General features: G+C 46.2%; 1 protein-coding gene and 1 non-coding gene across 2 annotated transcripts in view; one reads left to right on the top strand and one right to left on the bottom strand.

The window, feature by feature from the left end:
• Positions 1-4,372, bottom strand: part of SHB (SH2 domain containing adaptor protein B) — a 157,625-nt gene extending 153,253 nt beyond the window's left edge. Inside the window, exon 1 of the mRNA XM_053371203.1 lies at positions 3,207-4,372. Coding sequence (XP_053227178.1) covers positions 3,207-3,890 — 684 coding nt within the window. The 5' untranslated portion in view covers positions 3,891-4,372. The remainder of the gene's footprint in view (positions 1-3,206) is intronic.
• A 12,024-nt stretch (positions 4,373-16,396) lies between these two features.
• TRNAN-GUU (transfer RNA asparagine (anticodon GUU)) lies at positions 16,397-16,470 on the top strand. The gene has a single exon. It is a non-coding gene; the product is annotated as a tRNA-Asn (tRNA).
• The last annotated feature ends 483 nt before the right edge of the window (positions 16,471-16,953 follow it).

Below are 16,953 nucleotides of genomic sequence, written 5' to 3'. Positions count from 1 at the left end.
AGTTCTTAACCTGAAGCACTATTTCTGGCTTAGTGGAGTCTGTAACCTGAAGCGTATGTAACCTGAAGTGTATGTAACCCGAGGTACCACTGTATCTGTGTTTTTCAGATATGAGTTATTGATGCTAACTGAATTTTTATATTATTTTACTTTTAGAGAGTCCTTGAAGAAGGCTTGTAAGAATGTCGCCTTCTTCATCCAGCCCTGGGCAGGAACTGGGGTGGGTCACAGGACTCCCCAGAATCCTTTGCAACACAGCAGACATGCAACAGTTCCTCAGCAGATAAGTCAATGTGGAAAGTGTTTCCCTGAAGGCACAACATATGTTTCTCAAAGAAATAAATGTCAAAAAGGAATTAAGAGACCCTTGCCTAAAGCTGCTCCTTGGATCCTGCTCAAGCAGTGATGAAACCGTCCATTACTTCAGATGGTTTCAGACTTATCTGCATGATTATCACCTTTCGAAGTCACCTGAATCATCAGGGCCGACAGGCCACAAAACTCCCTCTCCTGGGATATAAGCATGTTTTGAAAACTTCAGATTTGAACCTCAAAAGTGCAGGGCTGGGACTGTGAACAGTCCTCTTCAAATATGCCCCTGATTCCAAGGTTTTCCTTAAACTGCAAGAGATTACATGTGCCAGTTTACCATAATACCCAAACCAATTAAATCATTTCTCTCTTACGTTTGCTGGCACAAAAATTATACACAACCGTGCGACAGCAGACCTACCCTTAAAATGCCTGGATGGTCACACCTTTTTTAAAAAAAACCATCCCTGAACAGAGAGCGTCAGTACTGACTCAAGCAGTTAGAAATACTTTGCATATGACTCAGGTTATTGCCGTACAAACAAGCCCTATTTCCTTAGTGCTTTATCTGAGGGATTAAAATGTCTTTTCTCTTTTACAGATGTGAAAACACAACCACTATCTGTTGCATGCCCTTGACACAACTGCAGGGAGTCACGCTGGCTTTCAGTTGGCCAGATATAAAAAGCGGCTGAGTCACAGGGCAATTTGTCCTGCTAGACAGAAAAGGCCAGGGAATCACTGGCCATACACCAGTCTCCCTCACCCTTCCTGTCCCCCCAAGACTGTCTTAAGAGCTGACCAGAGTAACCCTAGCATCTCGCGCTCTTTGTGGTCAAAAAGTTCTGAATTCAGACCTATCCAATCACAGTGTGAAGGAAGACAAAACTGGCAACAACTGTAATTTACCCATCACAAAACTAGAACAGTCGCTCAAAGACCTGCTAAGCCTGAAAGGTCTAGGTCTGGTTCCCAAGCTGCGATGCAGCACTTTCGTGAAAAGAAATGCCACTTAGAAGCTCTGCTGTTAACATGGGTCCCCCGGAAAAGAGAGAGAGGAAAGTCAAATAGTTGAAGTGCTCTTTCTTGCTTAAGGAACGGATGCAGCCAGAGGAGGGCTGGGTCAATAAACAAGCCACACATGTATGCACACACTACACAATAGAGTTTCTAGATTTGACAGCTGTGTAATAGGTGCTGGAGCTGGAAGTGTCTGGGTGGGTGTAACAGACTTAATAACCGGCACCTACTTTAAGAAAGTGCGCTTGGGAGAAAACTGACATCTCTGCTTTGAATGCTGAACCTTCTCTCACTTGGAAAGAAAGCGAAGAACAATAAAGGGAACAAGTCACTAATGCTCAGAAATTGCCACTGCTAACTGAGCAGCTGTTCCTCACCAATTATGACTGTTTGAATTGTATTTGTTGAAAATATATATACAGTGGTACCTCTGGTTACATACCCTTCAGGTTACAGACACTGCTAACCCAGAAATAGTACCTCGGGTTAAGAACTTTGCTTCAGGATGAGAACGGAAATCGTGCTCTGGCGGCGCGGTGGCAGCAGGAGGCCCCATTAGCTAAAGTGGTGCTTCAGGTTAAGAACAGTTTCAGGTTAAGAACAGACCTCCGGAATGAATTAAGTACTTAACCCGAGGTACCACTGTACATATATTTAAAAACAGATCCTTAAATACAGAAGTCTCTATTCCAGCACAAAGACAACAACTGTCGCCTGCCTAATGCACAATGCTTCACAGAACTGATGTGTGCAAATAGAGGAGTTTAGCTGGGTAACCCAGCATGGGAGATAGCGGATAGTATGCTAGACCTGGGCAGGGAAGGCCATAAATCCTGACTCAGCCACGAGCTTACAGGATGGGCCTGGGAAAAAGTCACCACCTCTCTGCCTAAGCTACCTAAGAGCAATTGTGAGGATCACTTGGGACAAGCCATGTCAGTTCCTCAAGGAAAGAGGGTTACTAGACTGATAAAATACAGAGACAGATTATTTCTCCTTCTACACAAAGAGCTTCAAAGAAACCTCACCAAGCAGAGCCCCTTCTTTGAGCAAGTTGGGGTCTTTCTATGTTCAAAAGCCACAATTGGTTATTGGTGTTGTAACTGGTCTGTCATAAGCAGAGAGTCTCTGAATACATTCCCTACCACGTTAATCCTCTCTGTTCATTCCTGTCTGGTCGGGATCACTTTTATGTTCCAGAGTGTGCCTCCATGCCACTGACACTAGATAAGAGTGCAACAGCCAGAGGCGGATGCACAGCGCTGGTTCACACAAGCATGCCAATCATCTGATGAAAGCTACAACAAGGAGGGCGGATTTACACATACAAATGGGCACCGAACAGAGTTATCACCACGGAATGGTTCTTTCACATCGCCTCAAATGCTCTGTTTTCCAACAGGAGGTCTCCCATCCAGCTGCCATTCAAGAAGAGCAGGGTCAGGTATGCAAGTCGCCCCGTGACTATGCACGTGCGAATGAGCCACCACAAAACACACCACCCCAGATGGAAGCAGGGGTGCCAACTTGAATGAAATATGGGGGGGGGGGGTACCCTGCATAATCGATCACACGACGCAGCACACACACACTATTTGAATGGCAATGCCCATCAACCTGGGCGGAAGGGCTCAAATATTTTATTGGGGTGGCGGCGAAGGCACCTCGGCCCCTAGTTGTTCCTATGGACGGAAGCTTCCGGGTCACCTCACTCCCCATAAAGCCCGTTCCCACATTCACCTGCCAATCAACAAGCGCACCGCGATGGGGGAAGGCATGCACGTGTGAATCAGCGCCAGGTGCGGAGACATCGAGCGCCACTACCCTCGCGAACCAGGCAGACGGGTTTCCACCAGGCTGACGAGCTCACTTACTTTCTCCTTCTTGGTGCCGGAGCCGCCACTGCCGCCGCCGCCCTCCGCTTGCTCGGGGCACTTGTTGAGCTTCTTGCGTCCGCTTCCCGACGGGCTCCAGGTGACGGGGGACCCGCCGCCGCCGCTGCCCTTGCCGCCCTCTCCGCTTTCGATCTTGATCAGCCGGTGCTTGGGCGAGATGTACTTGACGGCGGCGGCGTCGGGCGGCGTGGCCGCTCGCCGCTCGCTGTGGCTGCGGAAGAGCTGCGGCGAAGCGGACGCCACGGCCGGGTTGCTGCCGGTGCCGCCGCCGCCGCCCTCTCCGCCGCAGCACGACGCCGACGAGAAGGGCTTTTGGCCACCGGCGGCGGGCGTCTCCACCAGCAGCTCCTCGGGCGCGCAGTACTCGGCGCGGCAGAGCGCTCTCAGCTTGCGCAGCGACGAGCCGGGCCCGCTGTAGGGATCCTCGAAGTCTCGCTCCTTTTGCGCGCGGTAGGCGCGCAGCAGGTCGCTGGTGTCGTGGCGCGGGAAGCACGGCGACGTGTGGTGGTGGCTGTGGTGGTGGTGATGGTGGCCGTGGTGCCCTGCGCCTCCCGCGCCCGCCGTGCCGTTGCGCTTGTCCCGGTAGTCCGGCCTGGGCGGCTGCGGGGGGCTCTTGGTCTTGTTGTTGCCCAGGCTGAAGTACTTATTCAGCCATTTGGCCATGGCGACGAGGGGACACCATGGAGACGCCTCGGGAACCGGTCGCCGCTCAGGGCTGCGCGCAACCGCCGCCGCCGCTGCTGCTTCTGCTGCCTCTCTCCGGCTCGGGCTGCGCTCCCTCCATGGGAAGCCGGCGCCACCGCTCCGCCGCCCGCGCCACAAACTTTTCCTCGGCGCGCTGGCCGTGCGCGCCGGGGAAAGCGCCGTGCGTCCTCCTGCCCGAGCTCCGGCTCGCTCTCGGCTCGCCTCCCGGGCGCCGCTCGCCCAGCCTCGGCGGAACTTTGCCGAGTTGCCACAGCTGGAGCCTGACGCACGCAGGCGCGGCTCCGCCTTGGCCGACCGGCCGCCCTGCCCTCCGCGCCGGGGCTGCCCGAGACTCTCTCTGCGCCTTCGCCGCCGTCGCCTGGCGCTCTCTGCCTCTCTCTCTCCCTCGCGCGCGCACGGCGCTCGCTTGCTGCAGCTTGGCCTGCGCTCAGCGCGCACCGGCGGCGGGGAGGCGCCTCTTGCACCGAGAGCCACCCCCCTTCCTCGTGGCGGCGGCGGCGGCGAGGGGAAGAGGCCGGACCAATGAGCTGCCTGGCTGGGTGCGCTTTTTCGCCAGCCAGTGGATTTGCTTCCTTGCTGTTGGAAGGGATTTCCACCACCTCCCTGCCGAAAGGCTGTTGCCCACCCGCTGCCATTGCAGGTCTCCGGGATCTCTCTCTCTCTCTCTCTCTCTCTCTCTCTCTCTCTCTCTCTCTCTCTCTCCGGAGGTGGAATGTAAACCTGCTCTTTTGGCAGTTGTGCTTCTGTGCTATATTCAGATGAACAATTTCTTTCCCGGGATCGAACTTGAAAGTACTGACTCTGCCAAGTTGGCTGTATACAACACTGATTGGCTAGCATCTGTGACCACCAAAACGTCTTCCCAGATCCACAGAGTAATAATAATAATAATAATAATAATAATAATAATAATAATAATAATAATAATAATAATAATAATAATTTATTATTTATACCCCGCCCATCTGGCTGAGTTTCCCCAGCCACTCTGGGCGGCTCCCAATCAAGTGTTAAAAACAATACAGCATTAAATATTAAAAACTTCCCTGAACAGAGTAAAGGTAAAGGTACTCCTGACCATTAGGTCCAGTCTCGTACGACTCTGGGGTTGTGGCGCTCATCTCGCTCTATAGGCCGAGGGAGCCGGCGTTTGTCCACAGACAGCTTTCGGATCATGTGGCCAACATGGCTAAGCTGCTTCTGGCGAACCAGAGCAGTGCACGGAAATGCTGTTTACCTTCTCGCCGAAGCAGTATCTATTTATCTACTTGCACTTTGACATGCTTTTGAACTGCCAGGTGGGCTGGAGATGGGACTAAAAAACAGGAGCTCACCCCTTCATGGGGATTCGAACCGCCGACCTTCCGAACAGCAAGCTCAGTGGTTTAGACCACAGCGCCACCCACAGAGTAGCCTTGCTATTTTTTTAAAAAAACTAAAACAATGGAAGAAAAATTACTTCAAGTGATATTCCATTAAAAAGATATTTTAAAGGCAGACAGTCTGCATTGAAGAATGCTTGGTTAGGTGAGATAGATGCTGAAATAAACAGCATTGGAATCACTGATGAGTATCAGTGCACTTTAAGCAGGATGGGGCCTTGCTTTCTCCATGCATGGAGAGCAGTGAACATACTTCTTCTTTGGTGATCACTCGTAGCCGAGTAAAATTGTCTTCCATAAACACAGTTTTAACAGTGAGTCCGTAAGTGACTGTGGAGGCCAATTCTAGATCCACACGTCCTTCCACATAGGTTTCCGGGTGGGAGTTGATCACGGTGAGGGTTTGCCAAGCGTGCCTTCCTCTTAGCACGTTTCTTCCTTTCGTCCTGAGTTTGAGTGTCTTCAAAGTCCACAACACCTTTGGTAAAGGCTGTTCTCCAACTGGAGGCCTTGAAGGCCATTGTTTCCCAGTTGTCAGTGTTTATACAGTGGTATCTCGGGTTAAGTACTTAATTCGTTTCGGACTTCCATTCTTAACCTGAAACTGTTCTTAACCTGGAGCACCACTTTAGCTAATGGGGCCTCCTGCTGCTACACCAGGGCAATCTAGATGAATTTTATTTATATCTATAAGATTTTGCAGCCTTGGCTGTGAACTGGGGCCCTACAAAAAAATAATAATCAAGTTGCACCCCACTGCTTCCAATTAAGCCCCACTGGCTAGCCCTGAATCTCATAGCTGCTAGGCCTGAGTTGCCCTGCACTTGCATGAAGTCTTGGGTTTACATTTTGGGAGAAGGGAGACTGCCCACTGGGGAGCGGGAGGGCTGGTGAGGCCCCCTAGATTTAGAGGCCCTAGGCTTCAGCCTACTTAGCCTATACATAAATCCGGCACTGAGCACACCTGAAAGATGATATTAATCAGCCGCCAGGTAATGCTCTTTACCACATTGGCAGAAAATTGGATTTGCCTGGAGAGCGATGTTGGCTATTTACCCTCCATGCACTGAGGGCCAGTGTGGTGCAGTGGTTAGAGTATCAGACTAGGACCTTGGGAAGCCAGGCTTCAAATTCCTTCTGGGCCTTGAAGCTCACTGGGTGGTCTGGAGTCAGTTACTGCCTCTCAGCTAAGCTACATCACAAGGTTGTTGTACGGATTTAATTGGGGGGGAGAACCATGCACCCCACCTTGGTGGAAAAGTTGGTGCAATAAAGAAATAATTTAAAGCACCCTCCCCCCCCAAATCCTGGGAACTGTAGTTTGCTACTCACAGATCTGCAATTCCCGGCACACATTACATGCTACAGTTCTCAGAATTATTAGGAGCAGGGGGAATGGGCTTTAAATGTATGGTGAGCATGCAGCTGGTGATGTTTGCAATGGCCATTCAAGGGGGCATGAAACTGAAGGACAAAGGGTACTGTATTTTTTGCTCTATAAGACGCACCAGACCACAAGACGCACCTAGTTTTTGGAGGAGGAAAACAAGAAAAAAATATATTCTGAATCTCAGAAGCCAGAACAGCAAGAGGAATCGCTGTGCAGTGAAAGCAGCAATCCCTCTTGCTGTTCTGGCTTCTGGGATAGCTGCGCAGCCTGCATTCGCTCCATAAGACGCACACACATTTCCCCTTACTTTTTAGGAGGGAAAAAGTGAGTCTTATAGAGCAAAAAATATGGTATATTTAGCCTTTCAGGACTGCACCTGAGAGTGAAGGAAGGTTGCAGTTGAGCTACTGGGAATGCGAGCGTAGAGGTCAACAGATTCAGGGTGGTGTTGCTTTTTACCAAATTTAAGAATGGTGAAAACTGCACTTTTGTACCATTGGCAGAAATGGGGGACCAGCATTTAGAAAGGAATGCTAGTAGAAAAACAGTTTCTGAACTGGAACAATAATCAGAAAGGAACTGCAACTGACTCGCTCTCCAGTCTTCTGCGGTTCCCCATCCCCTGTGTGTCGGTTTCTTCATATGAACTCCGTGCCCCACTTTTTAAAATGCCTTTTGCATTTTTTGTTGAGCCTTGGTAGCCATCTCTCAGTTCATTTGCCTTCCTCCACCAACCTCTTCTTCTGCAGCGAGCTCTGGCCTTTGCCTTGAAAAAGCTTCTTGAGTTTAATTCAGTGGTAATTCCGCCTGCGATCGCTTCTAATGGATGCTCATTCTTCTGCCACTCACTCAGTTTAGCTTGTGCTCTTTTCAAACCATTACTCTCTCATAAAATACTCAGAAGCTGCTCTAACAATGTTGCTTTCCTTTTAGAGCTCATTTTGCCTCCTTCGATTCCCTCTCTTACTTCCCATCATCTCTGGCGCTTTCTCTGGCCCTGAAAATGAAATTACCAAATACCAGCTCTTGACGGAATTAGGCAAATGCTGCTGAGAGTGTATTCTTTAATCGTGCACCATAGCAGTGATAGACTTCGTGAAATGCAACTGAAAACCCAAAAGGCATGCATATTTAAAATGGAAGAAAAAGCAACACAGAGGCAGAAAAACAGTACAAGACAGTCTTCGATGCAAAGGTTACTTTGTGCCCTGGGGCAGTGGGTAATGTGAACTGTGCTGGATTATTTTATTTGGGATGGTGTAAAAATAGGCCAACTCTAAAACCTCAGAAACCTAACAGGTGTCTAACAGGAGAAGGAACTGCTTAGAACTATATCTGCTACCCCTGCCCAAAAAACCCTGTATATGTTCATGGTTCTGTTTGAGAAGGGTTTTGTGGAATTATACTAAAGCATGAACATGGGTGGCGCTGTGGGTTAAACCACAGAGCCTAGGACTTGCCGATCAGAAGGTCGGCGGTTCAAATCCCCGCGACGGGGTGAGCTCCCGTTGCTCGGTCCCTGCTCCTGCCAACCTAGCACGTCAAAGTGCAAGTAGATAAATAAGTACCACTCCGGCGGGAAGGTAAACGGCGTTTCCGTGCGCTGCTCTGGTTCGCCAGAAGCGGCTTAGTCCTGCTGGCCACATGACCTGGAAGCTGTACGCCGGCTCCCTCAGCCAATAAAGCGAGATGAGCACCGCAACCCCAGAGTCAGTCACGACTGGACCTAATGGTCAGGGGTCCCTTTACCTTTACCTTTACTAAAGCATGAAAATGTCAGCCCCTCTACAAAAACTAAAAAAATAAAATGAAGAGCATGGATGACACTCATGGCGCAATCCTAACAAATTAAATCAGGAAAGTGATCAATACAGCTCCCAATTGCTGTGTGGAATGACTCAGGAATGTGTGGCCTTCCAGATGTTGTTGAACAATAACTCCCCCAATCTCTTTCCACTGGGTATGCCAGCTATCGCTGATGAAAGTTGATGGGTCTCCATCTCCGTTGCATATCTAGAGCTGAGATATGCAATAGATGCTCCATGGGAATGCCACTGTAACATTTAGGAATACCCCATGACAAGTGTTCTTGCTTATCCAATGGTAGCTCAATGACATGGGAGCTGTTGTGGGCATCCATCTGTCTTGAGAGACAATGGAGTGGGCCTTCAGGGGTGAAGTCAAAGCACTGCGTTAATAGCAACAAAGTGACCACCCCTGGGCGCAAGTCAGGGCAGTGGGTTTGGAGGTCTTCTGCTGCCCAGACAATAAGACCCTTCCCTCCGTCCAAAGGAAAGCAGAGAAATCTGTTTGGCACCAGCTTGGTTTCAGGAGTTGCCAGAAGGAAGCGTACCAGACATCATCTAACTGTCTTCAGAACTTCACTCCAGATTTGTGTAGGGTTTGCTCCTTAGCCTTTTCTTCTGCTGACGATATACAGCAGGGCAGTGGAGGTGGAGAAATTCACAACATGACCATATCCTTAGATAAGTGTTCCTAAACATTACAGGGGAAAAGAATAGAAAGCTTACTGCATGGATAATGCCAATTTTTACAGCAGCAACACTTTACAGTACAACCAACCAATGCATGGGCTGTAAGAGAGTCAGGGTCAGAGAGGGGAATAAAGGAAAATGACCCTACCAATATCAAAATATAGTATTCTGCCTAAACACCCTACAAGAATGTAAACTGTGCCTTGGAGAATGTATTTTTCTGAATGTATTATTTTTCGCTGTATCTAATTATATCGTTTCTGCTGTATCCTTCTCATTGACTTTATTTTTTTTTAAAGATATTTATTGAGATTTTCCACCTTAATACATTAAAAAATCAAAAAAGAAAAAACAAAAAAGTTAAAAACACATAAAGTTTGTTGTTGTTTAGTCATTTAGTCGTGTCCGACTCTTCGTGACCCTATGGACCAGAGCACGCCAGGCACCTCTGTCCTCCACTACCTCCCGCAGTTTGGTCAAACTCATGCTGGTAACCTCGAAAACACTATCCAACCATCTCGTCCTCTGTCACCCCCTTCTCCTTGTGCCCTCCATCTTTCCCAGCATCAGTATCTTCTCCAGGGAGTCTTCTCTTCTCATGAGGTGGCCAAAGTACTGGAGCCTCAGCTTCACGATCTGTCCTTCCAGTGAGCACTCAGGGCTGATTTCCTTCAGAATGGATAGGTTTGATCTTCTAGCAGTCCATGGGACTCTCAAGAGTCTTCTCCAGCACCATAATTCAAAAGCATCAATTCTTCGGCGATCAGCCTTCTTTATGGTCCAACTCTCACTTCCATACATCACTACTGGGAAAACCATGGCTTTAACTATACGGACCTTTGTTGTCAAGGTGACGTCTCTACTTCTCAAGATGCTATCTAGGCCTGTCATTGCCCTTCTCCCAAGAAGCAGGCGTCTTTTAATTTCGTGACTGCTGTCACCATCTGCAGTGATCATGGAGCCCAAGAAAGTAAAATCTCTCACTGCCTCCATTTCTTCCCCTTCTATTTGCCAGGAGGTGAGGGGACCAGTGGCCATGATCTTCGTTTTTTTGATGTTGAGCTTCAGACCATATTTTGCGCTCTCCTCTTTCACCCTCATTAAAAGGTTCTTTAATTCCTCCTCACTTTCTGCCATCAAGGTTGTGTCATCTGCATATCTGAGGTTGTTGATATTTCTTCCGGCAATCTTAATTCCAGCTTGGGATTCATCCAGCCCAGCCTTTCGCATGATGTGTTCTGCATATAAATTAAATAAGCAGGGAGATAAAATACAGCCTTGTCGTACTCCTTTCCCAATTTTGAACCAATCAGTTGTTCCATATCCAGTTCTAACTGTAGCTTCTTGTCCCACATAGAGATTTCTCAGGAGACAGATGAGGTGATCAGGCACTCCCATTTCTTTAAGAACTTGCCATAGTTTGCTGTGGTCGACACAGTCAAAGGCTTTTGCATAGTCAATGAAGCAGAAGTTGATGTCTTTCTGGAACTCTAGCTTTCTCCATAATCCAGCGCATGTTTGCAATTTGGTCTCTGGTTCCTCTGCCTCTTCTAAATCCAGCTTGCACTTCTGGGAGTTCTCGATCCACATACTGCTTGAGCCTTCCTTGTAGAAAGTTTACAATCCGTATTTTCAATAACATATTTCCCTGACTTCCCCACACCTCCCCTTCTTATATTCTAATTCAAATTGTTAGTTCAACAAGTTCTTATCCCCAATTTTTGACCTTTTTATATTTAATTCATTTTAGAAAAACCAATTTTAACTTATAAACATCAATATTTGTACATCAGTGCTCATTCTTAAAACCTTTTTCTAAAATCGATCCAAATTCCCTTCCACGAATTCCCCAATTTTCATACTAATAACAAAACAAAATAAAAAAACAGATTATAATTGTACACCCTTTGGATTCCCAAACCCCACCCCACCCCTTTCCCGGTTTCGATCCCCAACAAATGTCCATCAGTCTTAGTCTACTATCAGCCTGGAGACCTCACGTCCGAGGCTCTTAATTCTCTCTCAGTTCCTCTCTGCCGGTTTTTTTGGTAGTCCTTAGTATTAAACACCAGATCTCGGAGAAGCTCTGTCCCAATAGGGTCCATGTTTCTTCCAGCCAGACCTCCATACTTAAAAGTGGAGCCTGAATCTTGTTTCTTACTCCTTTTAAGTCCAAATGTCCCGAAAGCTCCAACTTCCACCTTAATCAAATTTGTAATCCATAGGTCTTCAGATCTCCACATAAGGAGATCTCTCCATTCTTCAATCTCCAATTCAGACCAGATTTTCATCATCCAGTACTTATTTTCCATTGTAACCATCATGTCAGGCCTCTGGCTCTCCTTTGTCATCTGCAACATTACATCTCCTCCTTCCTTTTCCTCAGAAACAACATATATCTCTTTCTCCACACTCTCAAATCTCTCAAGTTTCTCTTCTTGTCCAGCTGCATGAACTTCCTGAGTCAAATCCTTATCAAATTCAGTGAATTTGTTTACTGTTAAGTCCAGAGTTGCAACATTGGTAGCCAAAACATCAATTTGGCCTTGTAACTTTCCCAAGAGAAGAACTCTGTCCAATTTAGCTTGAATTTTTCCTCCTTCAGCCATTCTTGTAATGTCCCAAAACCCCCTCTAGAGGGATTTTGGTTACTTAATCTTCCTTCCAGTGCAAATCCAAAAATCAAGTTAGTTTGTATCAGTTCTTCCTTGTTTTCAACAAAATATAACCAAATTGTAACAAATATATGCAGCAGAGACAGCAGAAACAAAGTTCTCTTTTTCCTTCTTGACAGCTAATTTGACAGCTGTCAAACTCTTCTATATCTCCTCAACAGGCTCTCTCACGGATCACTCCCGGGTCCGGGGGGGTGGCACTTCAGCTCTCAAAATTAGCTCTTATCCTCCAGTAAAATTACTTATACTGCCAAATCATGAAATTAATGTCTTTTACCCAATAAAGAAGAAGAAGTTCTCTCGACCTTAGTTAACTAGTCCTTGCTTTAAATTATTTACAAGACGGGAAGACGGACTTCCTGTTTGCGCCTTCCCCGATCGTGCCTAATTCAAAAATATTTTTTCTTTGCAAATCCAATTTCCGTACTACTCACGGGTTGTTGCTTTTAAAGTCCAATTGTTCACAAGAAGAAGTCAGCGCTCTCCGACCATGGCATGCGGCTTCACTCCGCAGGAGAAGCAGTCGACTCTCAGCACCGCGCCACTCGCCCCGTCCCCCGTTCCGAAGCCTTTAAAAAGGCTCCTTCGCGGGTCGGGGGGGCGCAAATGGTGCCCGCCGAGTCACCAGGTTCACAGGCTTCACCGCCTGTGATTTCTGAGGGTCCCCGCGTCGCCGCAGCGGCAAGACCCAAATCCTGCGGAGCCGATTCCCTCCGGAGCTCGGAGGGAATCCGCCATTAGCCGATGGCGCTAACCCGGACTTTAAGAATGTATCAAGAATGTGTCTGAATGTATTTTTCTACTCAAATGTATTTTTCCTCAAATGTTGTACTTTTCTAAATGTATCCAAATGTATTCGATATGTATTCGATAAATGTACTCATAGGATTCCAGCCTCATCTTGAAATCACATCTCACTTTACATTATAATTTGTACATTACTATCTGTTGTACTATTAGCACTCGACAAGAAGGCTTGAAATAGACAGATCAAGAATGTGGAATTGTGTGTTAAGAAAGTGAGAAGAGCCTGCTGGATTGAGTCAATGGTCCATCGAGTCCAGCATCCCATTCTCACAGTGACCATCTAATTTATTTCTCGAATAAAATGTATATACCACTTGATTAGAAAACAACAACAACCACCCTCAAAGCACTTTATAAAAAGATCAAAGCAGCTGAAATTGCTTTTAGCTTACAAAAGCCACAATAATGTGTGTTAATCTTTAAGGAGCTCCAGAATTCTGGCTCTCTTGAAAGAGACAGCAGCTACCCTTTTGAAAGTTAACAAGGTGAGAACTAAGGCTATCAGGCATCCGAAGAATGAATTCTACCCCGCTACCCCCAGCTAGGGTGTTAAACAGGAATACAACACTTAATCCAAACATTTGCTGAAGTGTCAATGTGTAAACATCTGTAGCACCAAAGGGAAGACAATTCTTTTTTTTTCTTTTTTCTTTTTGGAACGGAGGGAATCCACCCATAATCCCCATTCAGTTTGAGCTGCATTTCAATTAAGAGTTTAGGAACAGCCAAGAATGAATTGCTCTCTGCTGCTGCAGGACAATAAAGCTTTGGCTCCAGCTGAAAACTTCTAGGTGTTACTGTAGGAGGAACAAAAAAAGTTGGCAGGTCACAAAGAGCTCCTTCCAGCCGACATGAAAAGCTTTTCAATCTTATTGGGAGAGATTTAGACACATACTTAACTCTCTCCTGACTACCAGTGGGGCTTAATAAATGCTTCATTTTGGGCTTGCTCACACCGAAAGAAACCAGAGAGTTAATTTCTTGGGCAATTTATGGAATTGATAGAAGCATTCCGCAGGATCATTCTTTTCCCAGAAGAAAGCATTTGTATATGGCTAGAAATTCAGCTTCCCTTTGGACTTTTCCTTGTTTTGCATCTAATGTGTTAGCAGAGTTCTAATAATCTATGGCATTTATATAGCATATTCCAAGGAAAGCACTTAATGTGCATAATCTCAGCTACCTACCTACAAGCTGTAGCTAATGGATAAAAAGGTAAAGGGACCACAACGATTAGGTCCAGTTGTGGCCGACTCTGGGGTTGCGGTGCTCATCTCACTTTATTGGCCAAGGGAGCCGGTGTACAGCTTCCGGGTCATGTGGCCGGCATGACTAAGCCACTTCTGGTGAACCAGAGCAGCGCATGGAAATGCCGTTTACCTTCCCGCCAGAGCGGTACCTATTTATCTACTTGTACTTTGACTTGCTTTCAAACTGCTAGCTTGGCAGGAGCAGGGACCGAGCAACGGGAGCTCACCCCGTCGCAGGGATTCAAACCGCCGTCCTTCTGATTGGCAAGTCCTAGGCTCTGTGGTTTAACCCACAGCGCCACCCAACATTGAAGGGGATAAATGAACTTTCTTTACATGAGCTGCAAAGCGAACGGTTGGATTTTTAAAAAGGCGGTTAGGGCAAATGAAATCCCCATATTGCACTGTAAAATAAGGGCAGGTTGATTCACTCATACATTGTACATCACTTGGTTGTCCTGTATTTCATTACTGTTGACTTAGTAACCAGCAGCTGACTTTGTGAACTTACCCTACTGAAAAGTTTTGTGACTGTGGTGACAGAGCCAGGTCACATGAAAATGCTGTCAGCGGTGTTGCTGCAATGGCTCAGCCACACCTGCAAGAAGTACCTTGGCGATGGTGACATCAAGTTGCATGCGTGAGCCAGGCTTTTTGATTAGCTGCAAAGCTTCTGAATCCAAGAGCTGCCATAGGGATGAATGAATCTGTCTCTTTCCAGCATGTGTCACTTTTGCCTGTGTTCATTCATAAATCCCTTCCATCCTGTTTCCACCTTAATTTATACTTCGAAAACATAATCTGCACTCCCCCAAAAAATCAATGCATTTAAATTAAATTAAATTAAAAATGCATTGCTAAACTGATGTTCTTTCAAAATATGCATTTTCAAATGCATTTTGATTTATTTTGGCATGAGGAGTGCAAAAGTCAGAGGGTAACAATGTTCTGATCTGCACCTCAGTCCAGGAGATGCGGATCAGGCTAGTTTGTACAGGAATGTGCAAAGACTGAATTCCTCAGGCATGTGCCACTGTGGTTTATCGCAGCTTACCTTTGTAAATAAGTGCTTGTGCACAGACGCATGGTCTGCTCAGTAGAGCTGCGTATTGACTGAAGAACGGATAATGTTTTGAGCTGGGCTTCTTCAATCATAAAAAGTTGTTTGTTTTTAACCGCAGTAACTGCTGCGATCTTCTATGATCAGAAGAGTTGCTGTATCGAACTACCTAAACTGTATAGAAACTTATTCATGTATGCAACTACAGCGTCAAGAATGTTACTTGCCCCAAAACTGAAAGAAGCAGAAGTCCCAGCAGAGGAAGAATGGATACAAAAACTTATGGAATATGCAGAAATGGCAAAACTTACCAGAAGAATAAGAAATCAAGATAACAAACTTCTTATAAAAGAATGGAAATAGTTTATTGAATATTTACAGATAAATTGTAAACGGAGAACAACAACAACAACAATAATTTTATTATTTATACTCCGCCCAGCTGGCTGGGTTTCCCCAGCCACTCTGGGCAGCTCCCAACAGAGGACTAAAAACAGAATAAAACTTCAAACATTAAAACCTTCCCTAAACAGGGCTGCCTTCAAATGTCTTCTAAAACTCAGATAGTTGTTTATTTCCTTGACAGATAAGAACATTGGCAGCATTATTGTATTAACCTGCAGTTTCATAAGCGTATATCTTTAAAGAAGATGAATAAATGAGCAAATGAAGTTAATTTGGATATGCAGAAGATATGAAAAATAAATTTAAGGAACTGCAGAAAGCAGGGGAAGGAAGTCAAGTTTTGAAATGTCAAAATGATTGTCAAATTAGTGAAATGTATAAACTTGAAAAGTTAAATAAATAAACAAATAAGTTTACTGCTCTCCTAAGTTTTCCAAAGGTCATTTTCCCCTCCTGAAAGAATGCCTTTCACCAACTCAAAGTCAGAAGCATAGGCTGAACATGACAGCTGTGGCTATAAATCACACGGTAGGTAGAGCAATCCGTCTCATGCCAGCAGTTGGCAAGCAACAGCAAAGTTGTGCAATCCAGTAACAACCAGCCTCGTGTTGGTCTGGTCAAACAGGCACTGTCAGAAGTCTCAACAGCCCTTCCAAGACTCTTGTGTTTTAATCCTCAAATCTCTCCCTTCTCAGTCTTAACCTTTCAGCTATGTGTGTGTGTGTGTGTGTGTGTGTGTGTGTGACGGGATGGGTGGCATCTCTTGCAGGTGACTCTAGTCTTAGTGCTGTAGCCCCACCCCTCCTCTCCATGAACTGTGCCCATTTAGCATCACTGTTCCCATCTTGGGCCATGCCTTTACAAAGAAAGAACACAAGTATGAAGCAATACATTGTATAACAAAGCGCCTTTGAGATTGTACAAAATGCCTGGGCGTCTAGGTGCTTTCCCCTTTGGAGAAATAAATTAAAACACCCCACTGCTACCTAATCCTTTGACTGCCCCGGTGGCACAACCAGTCAGTGCATCTGGCTGTTAACCAGAAGGTTGGTGGTTCAAGCCCACCCAGGGACGGCTGTGGGCAGGCATTGCAGGGGGTTGTTGACCCTCGGAGTCCCTTCCAACAGCTCCACAATTCTATGCTACGTCTGTTGCTGTTTTTAAAGCATGCAGCTAATGATGTGATTCCAGCATCACCCTTTAGGGGAAAGTGATAAAGGGAAGGCCTGAGACTCTGTCCTCAGCATTTCCAGGTAAGAATGGGAGAGACTTCCTGTTTGAAATAGAAATAACAACAACAACAGATCCTGAAGCTGAGGCTCCAATACTTTGGCCACCTCATGAGAAGAGAATCATGGAACTTTGAAGTGTCAGGCATAGCTCTAATGGCTTTAGCCCAAACGTAGCAGAGTTTTCCTGCACAGCGAAGAAGCTAGTTGAGGTGGAAATGACTAGTCAGCTAGACTCAGAATAACTATTTACAGGATTTATTAAAAGGAAAAATAAAACCAGCAGAGTTTCTGCATACAAAACAAAGCAAAATAAATCCTTTCTTTC

The sequence above is a fragment of the Podarcis raffonei genome, chromosome 17 (assembly GCF_027172205.1).
Source record: "Podarcis raffonei isolate rPodRaf1 chromosome 17, rPodRaf1.pri, whole genome shotgun sequence".
Classification (NCBI taxonomy): Eukaryota; Metazoa; Chordata; class Lepidosauria; order Squamata; family Lacertidae; genus Podarcis; species Podarcis raffonei.
Note: the sequence above shows the minus strand (reverse complement) of the source record. Positions and strands in the feature narration are given on the sequence as shown.